The sequence below is a fragment of the Delphinapterus leucas genome, chromosome 16 (genome assembly GCF_059928025.1).
Source record: "Delphinapterus leucas isolate spDelLeu-1000000601 "Yukka" chromosome 16, BTC_Dleu_Yukka2, whole genome shotgun sequence".
Lineage (NCBI taxonomy): Eukaryota > Metazoa > Chordata > Mammalia > Artiodactyla > Monodontidae > Delphinapterus > Delphinapterus leucas.
This window is the reverse complement of record NC_143144.1, coordinates 4,381,897-4,395,621: the sequence shown is the minus strand read 5'-3', so window position 1 is coordinate 4,395,621 and position 13,725 is coordinate 4,381,897. Positions and strand designations below refer to the sequence as shown.

General features: G+C 48.1%; 1 protein-coding gene across 1 annotated transcript in view; it reads right to left on the bottom strand.

Moving 5' to 3' along the window:
* RAB4A (RAB4A, member RAS oncogene family) overlaps positions 1-12,790 on the bottom strand; it is a 53,589-nt gene extending 40,799 nt beyond the window's left edge. Inside the window, exon 1 of the mRNA XM_022553232.2 lies at positions 12,547-12,790. Within this exon, the coding sequence (XP_022408940.1) occupies positions 12,547-12,577 (31 nt within the window). The 5' untranslated portion in view covers positions 12,578-12,790. The remainder of the gene's footprint in view (positions 1-12,546) is intronic.
* Positions 12,791-13,725: the final 935 nt, after the last annotated feature.

Genomic DNA, 13,725 nt, shown 5'->3' with positions numbered 1-13,725 from the left:
GAGGGAGGGAGAGGGATAAATTAGGAGGTGGGACTTAACAGATACAAACTACTATACGTAAAATAGATAAGCCACAAGGATTTACTCTATAGCACAGGGAACTATATTCAATATCTTGTAATAACATATAATGGAAAAGAATCTGAAAAACTATATAAATGAATCACCTTCCTATACACCTGAAACTAATACAATATTGTAAATCAACTATAATTCAATAATTAATTAATTAAAAAATCAAACAACCCAATTAGAAAATGGGCATAAGACATGAAGAGGCATTTCACTGAAAAGGAGATACAAATGGCAAATAAACACATGAAAATATGTTTAAGGTCATTAGCCAATTTTTAGAAAAATGTAAATAAAACCATAATAAGGTATCACTACACGTTAACAGAAAGGCTAAAATAAAAAGGAGTGACAACACCAAATGCTGGCCAGGATGTGCAGAAACTAGATCACTCATACATTGCCGGTAGAAATATAAAATGGTACAGTGAACTGGATAATAGCTTGACAGTTTCTCAAAAAAGCTAAACAAGCAACCACCAGATGACTCAGCAACTGCACTTCCAGGCATTTATCCCAGAAAAATGAAGACTTATGTTCACACAAAACCCTGTACATGAATGTTTGTAGCAGCTTTATTTGTAATCGCTAAAAACTGGAAAGAACCCAGATGTTCTTCAACAGGTGACTGGCTAAACAAATTAGTACATTCAGACCAAGGAACAGTACTCAGCAATAAAGAGGAGTGAACCATTCACACATGCGATAAGCTGGATGGATCTCCAGAGAATTATGCTGTGTGAAGAAGTCAATCCCAGAAGATTACACACTGCATGATTCCACTTACAGAACACTCCTGAAACAGATGAACAGATGAGCGGTTGCCAGGGCCTAGGGAGGGGTGGGGGCAGGAAGGAAGAGTATGTGCCTTTAAAGGGTGCAGGAGAGATCTCTGTGCTGATAGAAGTGATCTGTATAGGTAGCCATGCCAACATCAAAATCCTGGTTATCTTACGACCATTTTGCAACGTTCCCACTGTGGGCAACAGGGGAAAGGGTCCGTGAGATCTCTATTTTTTCTTAAACTTATGAATCTATCATGATCTCAAAATAAAAAGTTCTATAAAAAAATGAAAGAATAGGTGGTATTATCAGACAGTGACTCTGTAACTTGACTCTGCAGATCCCACACTGAAAGGACCACTGAAGGGTGTGCTTCAAGGAGGACGTGGTACCCAGAGGGAGGGACCGGCAGGTGAGATGCGAGGCTGTGTGTCCTGTTATTTTCCATCTGGAGATACATGTGTTCGGTTGACACAAACACGACCAAGCACCACAACCGGCAATGACTTATTCCCTGTAGGTGACAAGGATCCAACTTACGAAGAGTTTCCGTTAAACTCCTCCTGTTGACGAGGGGCTCTGGATTTCACAGCCTTCCTCGGAGCTGAGTGGCATCATCTACAAAACCTGGCACTCTCTCCTCGGGGCGTGAGGTTGGCTGGTTTTTCACAGCAGTGAGGCTTTCACTCACGAGGCCCATATCCATGGGTTTGGTAGAAAGTGCACTCGCTGGCTTTACTGATTTCTTTTGTTTTTATGATCTGCGTTTTTTTTTTTTTTTCCCCCTCTTTCCTTGCTGGAAGTTGGATGACATACACATTGCATATCATGTATGTTTTATATGACAAGTGTACAGTGCTTAACAGCTACAAAAAAAGCTTACCAGGAGCAGGTAACTAGGCATGTTACAAAGTAATTTATGGAGGGACGTGTAGGGCACATTGTTAGGTTGTATAAGATAACTAATTGTGAGCTAAATAATTATGTCTACTTCAGTTGGATTTGATGTTGTTTTATAACAGTGGATGTCACTTTGCTCAAAATCACAAAGAAATTTTTTGCATCCGACTTATGATCATTATGAGGGTTTCCTCAGAATGAGCTAAGCTTGAGTGTGGGGGAAAGAGCATATCCCAAAATAGAAAACCTAAAAGGGATATATGCTACTAATGTATTTTTAATTTTGCATGAGAAATGTTAAATGAGGTAACAGGAAAGGTAATGAATAGAAACCAGTCTTGGGCAAAAGTCAGTCATTGAGGAACACGGACAAAATTGGATCAGGAAAAAATGGCCTCTGCTGAAGCAGCTAACACAAAGCCAAAGGATTAACTCCATGGCGGAAACCTCATTTGGAGCCTACTGACTTTTTTTTTTTTTTTTTTGCGGTACGTGGGCCTCTCGCTGTTGTGGCCTCTCCCGTTGCGGAGCACAGGCTCCGGACGCGCAGGCTCAGTAGCCATGGCTCACGGGTGCAGCCGCTCCGCGGCATGTGATCCTCCCGGAGCGGGACATGAACCCGTGTCCCCTGCATCGGCAGGCGGACTCTCAACCAGTGTGCCACCAGGGAAGCCCTACTGACTTGTTTTTACACTCGTTTCAAGTAACCTCCAATTTCCCGGACCACAGCAAATCGGCAGCACGTGCTACAGCATGACTGTGGCTACACGGACAATGACGAGTGACGGGGAGCTGGGCACCGGGCCAGAAAGGGGCACTAAGAGCCCCGCACATCCGCTCCACCACTGACCTTCAGCCTCAAGAAAATCAAGTCACGCTGAGTAGACCAGATGGCCTCTGCCTTCCTCGTTTCTCCAAGCACTGGTTCTGCTTTTAAGGTTTCCAGAGGTCAGAAAGGAAGCAAAGGTGGATGACGGCCTTGACTGCAGGATTCATTCCGTGTATTCCACTTCCTGGCAGAAAAGGTGCTGGGACAGTGGGTCATCTGAGAAGGGGTCCTGGGTTTCCGGCTTAGGGACCAGCTGGTCAGTGATACCAACAACTGAGGTAAGAAAGCCTGAAGGCTCTGAGGACATATCCATGTTGTGGGTGCAGATTCAGAGATCACACTTCAAATGCCCACGACCATGGAGGAGATCTGGGCAGGTGGCTCCTCTAAGTGCTGTGAACGGAAGCTCGGTAAGGTCACCCCCAGCACCCCGAGGTGAGCCAGGCCACTGGAGCTGGGGCCGAGGGTGGGCTGCTGAAGGGCGGGGGATGCAAGAGGCTGCAGATAAAAAGCGCTGGCAGCTCTGACCAGAGCTTGGCTGGGATGGAAAGAAGGGCCAGGTCAGTGAGGGGAGAGTGCAGTGTGGATGCCAGCAGGTGGGAAGTGACCAGCGGAAAAGGGATGACTGGTGACACACGTCCGTAAGCCTTGAGAGATGAGGTGTGAGGCAGGAGGCAGGGCTTAGTGTCCGCCGCGACAGAGACCTCCTTTCTTGAGACAGTAGGACCAGGGCTAAGGTGAGGTGTGGAGGTGAAGACAGGCAGAGAAGGGGTGGCAGGGCAGGGAGTCTCCTCGGCATGGCACCTTCCTCTTCCTGTCACCTAGTGGAGGTGAGCTGAGGGCTTGAGATCAACGAAGGTTTAAAACAGCAGATGCAGAGGAAAAGCGAGCCGGCCAGGAGAGAGGGAAGGGTGGCCAGGCACCCCGAGCACCCAGCCGGATGCACAGGCCATCCGTCTACAGAGGTCTCAATTGGAGAAGAGCTTTGCCCGCAAGGCAGTGGGCAGGGCAGATGGTGGGGAACCAGGGCCGGGGTCATAGCGCGAGCGCAGCTGAGGAAGAGGCGAAGGGAAGGCGTGGGCGCTCATCGCCCCAACAGAAGGGGCTGGAGGGGCCGGGAGCCCGCAGCTCCTAAGGGGGAGGGCGGGTGAGGGTGACTGGGACGGGGCATATGACAACGTCCAGAGAGCAGCTGGGGACGTGAAGGCCTCAAAATGGGGGCAGAAGAGAAGGCGAAGAAGGGGACAGGCAATGACATCAAGGAACTGAGAATCCAAGCAGGGACCCCGCCGTCGCCCAGGGTGGACAAGGGGCTGTAGTCGAGAGCGGGACCCCAGACTAGGGGACCTTGGCGGGTAAGGAACAGCCCCGAGGACACCAGGGAACAGCAACAAGGAGGACAAAGTATCGCACAGAACATCAGATGACATGTAGTGCTTCCAAAAAAAAACAGTTCTGGTTCACTGGGCAGGGGGAATCAAGCAGCAAAACCCTTGGTGGAGCGTTGGCTTAGGCGAGGCAGCCGGTCTGGGTGGCAGGAGAGCAGTGACCTATGGATGGCGGCAGGACAGGCGGCGAGCAGCCTGGCTGGTGGCAGCGGCACTGGGGCCTTGTCTGAGCCTGAGTTAAATGACGGCAAAGAGGAGCTGTGACACGGTGGGTTTAACATTCTCAGCACAGACCCCAGGGGCTGCTCAAGGTCACGGACAGGCTCTGAGACTGTGCGGACACGCTCGTGTGGGTCAGACCCACTGGGGGCCTGAGGTTCCTTCGCAGGTGAGTGAGCCTGGCCAGCGACCCAGCATCAAAACCGCAAGTTCTTAGGTGATACCTACTTGATGTAATAATATGAAAAAAAAAGAAAAGGAATTCTTCTCCTAAAGTAGAAACTGCCCAGAAAAGGAAGTTGGCAGCCAGTGAAGCAGACAGAAATGAAGAGACCTAATAAAAAAACAATTATCCTTAACCAGGAAATAAGTTTGAATACTTTAAAGAGTAGAATGTTAAATCTGATTGAGGTATACGAGAGGATAAAATTATATGAAGAAATAAGGGCAAGCTGTTTGTCAAAATGTTTCAGGGAACACTCCAACTGGGGTAATGAAAAGAGAAAAGTTGAACAGTAATTCTTGTATTTGAGGATTCATACAGAAAACGTGTCTTTCTGAACTACAACTTTGGAGCAAGCCTCGAGTACCATAATAGTATCTGCAATTTTAGAGATTACACAGAAATGAAAGCACCCCACGTGAACGGGAAAGGTCTCCGGCATTAGTTGAGAAGGTACAGGCTTCAGCGCCCACCTCCCAATTGTGTCCTGAGTTAGAGATAGATTCTGACTCGTATCAAACATCCAGTGTGTGTCTAGCACATGCACTAGAGCAATGAGATCCAGGGGGTCATCAGTGATCAGAGACGAAATGGAGGAGAAGGATTTCAAAATTACGTACAAGTTTATGACAAAATTACTCAAGGTGTTAATTTATGAAAAGTGGGGAAACAGCAATGGCCACCAAATAATTGACTTCCATTCCCCGTCCCCCTCCACAAAGTATTAGTGGTTCTGAAGGTAAATGGTTAAAGGTAAAGTGGTTCTGAAGGTAAATGTTAGTCTTCAAAACACCAAATATTTTTATCAGCTTCACAAAGACAATGAGAACTGAGGTCAAAGGCAAGTATATTGTGTCTGCAAAATAACAAGAGAAATTTCGCTCTTCCTAAGAAGATCAGGTTTTCCCATCTGTGCTTGCCCACCGTGGAGGTCCGTGCTCTTTCCACAACTCTGCTGCGTCCTCCCCATTGGAGAAGGGACATCTAAGTCTGTCCTCTACTTCAGGAAAATCACTAACTGGAAGAAACAAGTTCAAACTGAACCGCAGCTGACATTTTTTTGAGACTAAGAGGCACTGCTGTGGTAGATGTTGTCTGCCTAACAGCCTTCCCCCAAGGAGCCACAGTAACCTCGGGAAACAGGACCCCAGAACTCCAGGACAGGCGCTGTTTTTAAAAACCGATTCCCAGGCCCCTTCTCCCTTCCTGAGACTGGATTAGAAACACAGGTTTCAGCTAAAGAGAGCAAGGCATTACCCTGCCTGTAACTGGTCCAGGGCAGGCACTTGACCTAACTTGGCCCAATCAGATGGGGATGATGGACTTTATTTCATAAACATGGGAAAGCACTCCTCTTTTCTATGGATGTAAACAAGGAAGGGTACCCAGATTACAAACAGTAGCCGTTTTATGGCTCTGGGGATGAGGATAATACAGCCAGAGGAGAGAGATGTTAAAAATTTAGGTCCTTGCTGACATGGCTGAGCTTCTGAATCAACCAGCCCTGAAACCTCATCTATAGCTATTTTCAAAAATACATGTTCAAACTCAACAAGAAGAGTGCACTAGAATGAATTCCGACAGACCAATACTTGAATAAAGTACTCTAAAATGAAAAAAAATATACACTTTCATAGTACCTATGCCACTTGCAGTTGGAAACCTTCTACCTCAGAAAATGACCAAAAGAGCTAACAATCTATTATCTATAGAACAGAAGTTTTCTTTTAAACATAATTTCTAAAAAATTTTATTTTTGATCCTGTAGAGTCAATTTATAATCAGAAGGTGGTTAAGTAAACATGGATTTAGAACGAGGTGAGTGCATTCAACGAATGTATTTAATAACTACCAACTGCCGGGCATTTGAATGTTTGGTGAACAAGGACTCCGGTCACCTGGTATCTGGCCCCAGGGTGGGAAGAAGTCTGCCTGGGTGCCCCAGGCCCCAGGGCAGGGTGCCAGCCTCCCTGAAGTGCCTGATGGACACACTGAGGCTTGCCTCTGGGCTCTTGCACCTGCAGGCCAGCCAGCTGCCATATGACCATCATGTTCTCTCTGCAGGTGCAGTTACGTTCAAATGGGCAGCAGTCAAGGGCTGCTGCCCCAGAATCAAAGCAATGGTGCCTCTGCAGCCCTCAGCTCCAACCGCTGGGAGCTGATTTCAGGTGTGACTTCCCAAGGGAAGTCCATTCTCAAAAAGGATGCCTGTGTGACCTCTTTGGAGAGGTTTTAATTAGAATTGCATTTATATTACATACAATGTAAAAAACTGGTAGACTTCTACCATAAAGAAAAGAATTAAACTACATCTTCCAGTCAGCTTTTCTATTCATCCTGACATTTTGTTTCACATCCTGTAACTGAGAGGAAAATATACCACCTCCCCAGTGGAATCAAAGTGAAGGTTCATTCAACATTCCCTGACGGCTGTCCAGGGGCTGGTCACAGCATGGGGGACAGAAAATCATGCAAGCAGTCCCCTGCTTTCAAAGAGCTTACGGTCTAGTCTTGAAAGAGATGTGCTTTGCCACCATCAAGAGTTGACTGAATTGCAAAATCGATCCGCCAGTCCCCACAGGCAGCAAAGCTGGGTGTTTATTTTATGAGGACTCCTATCATAACCCGTGTAAGCAAGTGAACCAGAGAAACTTCTGTAACGAAGCGAGCACGTGGCACATAACAATATTTTAAATTACAACAAAGGAGGGAAAGATGCTGTGTTTTTAAGTCTGCGGTCTCTTCTGGAAGATTAAAACTTCACATTTGAAAAATGGTAAACCTCCCTCTAAAATACATCGTCTCATTCATAAAGTATCAGCACTTTATGAATGGTGTCCCTCCCCCCCATTTCTAAACATGAGCTGCTTTTTACGACTTCGGAACTGCCCAAAACACAGCATATAAGAGAAATAGGAAGAGTCAGAAGGCCAAGGTCACTAAGTGTTGTCATATAAGCAATTACTGTTCTGTAGTGTAGTGTAGGGTTGCATCTAGCTGTGGCAGAGCAATCAAGCATGATTCCCCAGGTATCACAACCGTCATCATCAGGGATTTATTTATTGGCCAAATCTCTCTCAATGTAAACTTATTTTTGTTTAGAAAGCTTAGTGGGGATTACAAAGGAAGACAATTTGTAGACAGTGTTCGTTTGACTTATGTGTTGTGCTGTAGTACCCTATCCTTTACATCTGCCTTGCTTGATCCGCCTTTAGACAATAGTATCCTGCACATCATTTTAGCTTTTGATTCATATTCACAGCTACAGAGAAGTAAAAGTCTTCTTTAGACACGTGGAACTCAGTCCATTACCAAGATGAGACAGGCAGAGAAAGCTGTGACGTCCAAAGGCAAGTGTTACAGACAGGACACAGAGGAATCACAGGTTTTCCCTCAAACTATTTCCACTGGCGTGTATTCTAATGGATTTGTTAGAAATGGGAAATCAAAAAAATCTATTACATCAGTCTGAGCAATCTCTAACGGATGGTTTAGGAGAAAAAAAAAAAATCAAAGAAACTTCAGCTTTCTTCTCATTCCAAAAAAATATTCAGAGCAAAGATCATCTCTTAGGCAAATGGGTACCTGGGGAATAGCAATGGGTAATTAGTTGGGTTTGGGACATGGGGTAGGCTACCTCTAGGCCATCCACATGCAATAGGTAGGTAGGGAGTTGAAAACAAGATATTTAGCTTGAGGGACTGACGTGGCTAGAAATATTTAGGAGACTTCAGAGAAAGGCAAATGACAGGCAAGGATTGGAATGCTTTATAGTTCAAATGACCATCAAAAATTCTCATAAACTTCTGATTTTCCAAAGAACAATGTTTCAAAGTTCTAGGGCCTGGAGGCATTGTACAGAATAGCGTCCTGATATGCAGCTGTGGTCCTTGGACCAACAGTGCATGCACAGCCTGGGAGCTGGGCAGGTGCAGAAGTGAATATGCAAAACCAGAATCTGCATCTTAACACAGCAGGGGGCTCGGGGCACATGCAGTTGAGAACCACGGTGGTTATAGTGTTCCCCAAGCTTTGGTTCTTGTTCACCAATTTTCAATGGTGAGAAAAAGAAAAATACAAACATTTAAAATGATAAATGTATTCAATTTAGAGAAACGTCCTTTTATTCTGATGTTATATGCTTCCTTTGTTGACATTTTTTACATGCCCTGTCTAACAAAACACAGTAATGGCAATTTAGGTGATTTCCCTAACAGCAAGTTTTTTCACACTTCATTGGAACCAGATGACTCTGAAGATGTTATTTCCTTTGCCTAGAATGTTCTCCTCACTCCACTTTGCTTTATCAAGCCTGAATTTCTCCCTGAATCATATTTTGACTACCAACGCCTATGTATTAGTTTCCTATGGCTGCTACAATGCCTGTGTATTAGTTTCCTATGGCTGCTATAACAAAATGCCACAAACTGGATGGCTTATGTGGTAGTCTCGTAGTTCTAGGTTAGAAGTCCAAAGTCAAGGTGCTGGCAGGGCCAGGCTCTCTCTGAGGATGCCAGGGAAGGACCCCTTCCTTGCCTCTTCCGAGCTGCCGGCCATCCTTGGTGGTCCTGGGCTTGCAGTCACATCACTTCGGCTTCAGCCTGTCTTTACATCACATTTTCCCTCCATGTGTCTATATCAAATTCCTCTCAACTTATAAGGATGCCAGTCATTGAGTGAGAGCTCACCCTAATCCAACATGACCTCAACTCAACCTGATTACATCAGTAAAGACCCTATTTCCAAATAAGGTCACATCCACAGGTTGCCTGGGCTTAGGACCTGAACTTGAACATACCTTTTAGGGGACACAGTTCAACCCATAGCAACCTATAGTGATAACATTCTAAAAAGAACATGTCCTGATAATTCTCGAAGTTATATGTCAAATGTTGTAATACTTTCAAAATAAAGCACAAAATAAAAATATTGAGTATATACTGTATCACTAATAAAACTAGTATATGACCAACGATTTGTGTCCTGGCTTCATAAATTGTTGTCACTGTAGAATGCATAAAGTCCAGTGTATATAGAGATTTGGCTTAGACTTTTCCTCACTCTCAAACTGCCTCGGCCCTTACATTTTTTTTTTTTTTAATTTCTAGCATCTTCTACACCAGGGGTCCCCAACCCCAGGGCTGCGGACCATTACCGTCCGTGGCCTGTTGGGAACTGGGTGGCACAGCAGGAAGTGAGCGGCGGCGAGCAAACAAAGCTTCATCCGCAGCTCCCCGTCGCTCCCCGCCGCTCCCCATCCCTCCCCGGCGCTCCCCGTTGCTCCCCATCACTGGCATTACCGCCTGAACCCTCCCCGCCCCCTCGTCCACGGAACAACTGTCTTCCACAAAACCGGTCCCTGGTGCCAAAAAGGTCGAGGACCGCTGTTCTACACCACTTACGCTTCTCAGCTCCTTTCTGAACATCACTGCTTGATACTACCTATTCGATTCGTTCGTTTTGTCTCACAGATCTTGGTATCAGAAATTAAAGGCAATTTCTGATCAGCCAGTCTGGAGCTCCTTGGGAAGCCCCAAGCCATACTAAGTGGCCAGAGCATTAAGAACGCTGTGGATCTAACAATCTTTGGGAAACACTGTTTCGGTTTAGGGATATTCAGAGGGAGGGTTTCAATCAGAAACCTATGTGTTCGAGATTTCAATGTTGTATTACAATATTAAGTAAAGTATTACATAACATATGTTATTCATGTGGTTGGTGCTTTCAGAGCAGCAAAATACTGAACCCTATTCAGTCCCTGGCAGGTGAAATACTGCCTTAATAAGCGAAAAGGCAAGTAGACAGAGCTCACTACCAGAGTACACTGGTAAGCAGTGGTTCTTTATGTTTCATCATATACCTGTCAACCTACAGAGACTCCTTTTCCAGAAGGGAGAAAATGAGCACAGAGTACAAAGGAATTTAAAGATTAGGCAAAACATTCCTTTACCAGCTACCTAACAGGCAAACGTCCAGAAGCAGGGAACCTGACTGTTTTCCTTTTGGGAACCAATGCTGTGCCAATCTACCAATGATAAGTGAAGGTGATAGCTTAGGACTTGGTTTTGGGTGACTTTTATTTTGGGTTGGCACTTTCAAGTGCCACACTTGCTCTTCCTAAAACTAATTTCTATGAGTTTCTTCTACTAGAGGGAAGGATTAAGTTCAGTTAGTTAAAAGTAAAAAACAGGGCTTCCCTGGTGGCGCAGTGGTTGAGAGTCCGCCTGCCGATGCAGGAGACACGGGTTCATGCCCCGGTCTGGGAAGATCCCACGTGCCACGGAGCGGCTGGGCCCGTGAGCCATGGCCGCTGAGCCTGCGGGTCCGGTGCCTGTGCTCCACAATGGGAGAGGCCACAACAGTGAGAGGCCCGTGTACCACAAAAAAATAAAAAATAAAAATAAAAAACATATTTGGAAGGTACCATGAAATAAGAACACTAAAGGTCAAAGCCTGATGAACAGAATCTGATCAGTTAACCTGTGATGCTTGATGAGCTCTGTCTGAAGTGGAGATGCCAGATTTTACCAAGGTTATTGTTTCATATGAGACAACTGAATAACAAAATCTCTATCTTCCCATATTCCTCCTAACTCATAACCCCACTTGGTTTCCTACTTGGACTTTCCACCCCTCCCATGTGCTCCTTTCTCCGGGTCAGAGGAAAAAGCAAAGTGTGGGCAAAGGAGCACTTGAAAATAAAGAAAAAGCAAAAGCATAACCAAAACTTGCTGGAGAAATGGATTTTCTTTAGGAAATCTGACTGTGGTTCTCTACAGACAGAGGCAGACCACGTGGATGTGACAGGTGCTGTAGCATCAGAAGCTCCCATGACACTGATCCTTACAAGCCAGGGACGTCCTGTCGGACTTCCTAAGCCTTCTAGGAACAGCCATCCTGCTCCCAGCGTTACCAAGAACAGGGCAGGTACCAGTCACAGGAGTGGCTGAAGGTGAAGCAAATGCCCAGGGGCCAAGGGGCCTCAACCACACTCCTCTTACAGGGACCCTGGATCCCTCAGGGCCTGGGTATGTGCGCACTGGTTAACGCCTCTCTGACCTGGGTCTGGGTCAGGTTTCTTTCTAACATACCTTCAGAGACCACATTCCTTCAGAACTCCTGCCTTAAGTTTTTAACATTCATTAGTATCATACCTGGATTAACATTGTATCCCCCCCGGGCCGTAAACTCCCTGAGAGCAGAGCAGGGCCGGTGGGTACCTTGTAGTGTTGGAAACCACGCAGGCCCATAAAGCCGGTCCATACCTATCTGTTGATGGGAAAGGGGGCAGCATGTCAGGACACACGGAGGAGAGACATGACTGATTTGACGAGAAGTAATGGTTTTGAACTTGAGCCCCTCCCTGGGACTGTAAAGTCCAAATCAGACTTAATCTGAGAATGCACACATCTGAGAGTGATTCCAGACTGGTGAACACCTCATCAACCTTGATACAAAGCAGAAGTGTACTATGTTGTTTATTTTTACCACGCAGGACAAAAAGAAACACAGTTTATGAATTGGGAAGGCTTTCGTTTATTAAAAAGAAAAAAATCTCTCTTGGGTGCCTTCAGGTGTGGGTGCTACAGAGGAAGCAAAGATCAAGCAGACTGGGCTGTGCTTCGGAGGTGCTTACGGTCTTAAAAAGACACATTTATAAAGAGCCATCACGCAGCCTGAAAAGTCTCTGGAAATAGAAATGGATGAAGTTGCCTATCGGTAAGTCCTTGTAATTTCAGTGCAAAGGAAGACTTCCAATCTAGGAAAGCTCCAAGTGCAATAGCCGAGGAGCACACTCAACTGCAGGCGTCGCCTCAAGTCCTTCACGTCCCTTGCTAGGGACAATATCGCAGATAAGCCGAGTCTCCAACTGGCTGCCCAAACCTGACTACTGATATCAGACTAAGAAAGGGAAACCCTACCGGCGTGAACGCGGAGAACCAGCAAGAGGACCCTCGGAGAAGCAGATCACGTAGGCTGGCCACACTCGGCCGGCCGGCGCCCCGGCACTCGGATCCGCGCCCCGCCGCCCGCGCCCACCCCACCCCGGCCCGCAAGGCCGGGCCCCCAGCACCCCACCCCGGCCCGCAAGCCCGGGAACCCGCGCCCCGGCCCGCGCCCCCGCCCCGTACCGTAGGTCTCGGACATGGCCGTCTGCGACATCTTGGGAGCGGCTCCGCCTCTCGCGGGGCAACGTCTGCAGCTCCGCCGGGTCGGCGGCAGGGAAGCCGGATCGGCGGCCGCGCCTTGGTGGGGAACGCCACCGGCAGAGGACCGGAGGAGGGAGGGGCCCGCGGTCCCCACGGCAACTGCCTGCCACTCCGCGGCTGCGGCCCCGCCAGACTGTCCGCTCCGCGCAGGCGCACGGCCCCGCCCCCCCACCGGTCAGGACGCGGCGGAGCGGGCAGGGGAAGAGGGAAGGGGCGCGAGGCCCGGCCCCCGCTGTGGTCGCGCGTGCGCGCGGGGAGGCCGGGGCGGGGAGGGCCGATGGGCGCCGAGGATCCGGGTCGGCGCGCGGGGAGGGTGGGGCGCGGGGGGGCGGGGAGGGCGGGGCGCGGGGAGGGCGGGGAGGGCGGGGCGCGGGGGGGCGGCGAGGGGAGGGCGGTCCACAGGCCTGGGGGTGACGGGGTGGGCACAGGGCCTGGGACAGCGGGGTCCTTTCTCGCGCAGAGGAGGCAATGTGCCTGCACTGGCGAGGAAGGCAACGCTTTGTCAAAGGCTCGGTCGTCGTCATCTGGGGCGCTCGGCCGGGGAAGGACTTCCTCCGCGCCGGAATGATCAACCCGGGGACGGGGTGAATGTGTAACTAGGAGGCCGTGCGTGGCCTCAGGTGTCCAGCTGGAGGCCAGCCCTGCGGGCGGGGAGGCAGGCTGACCTGCCGGGGCCGTCGCCGCTGGGGCCGAGCTGGCGTCTGGGGGAAACTGACGGAAGCTTAGGACGTACCGGTTCCAAAAAGTCCCCAGAAGACTGACGTTGGCCACCCTGCACCTCACTTTAGGGAATGTGGCCTTTGGGCAGGAAGCATCTCTGGGCTCTCAGCCGCGGACGCATTTTTACGGGTACGAGTCGTTGGTTGAATATTTTGATTTAAGGAGCACAACTGAATTCAGAATCCCCTTCTGTTGGAAATGCAGCGATAAACATTTACTGAGAAGAGATTTTTGGTTGGGATTTTGCTCCATCGGAGCATGACCAGGGCCACGTGGTATCTCATAAGACCCAACCTTGTTCAAAAGACACAGTAGAATACTAAAAATATGCCCTGGCTAAGCTCCCAAGCGACTTGGATGGTGGGGAAAATGCCAGGAAAT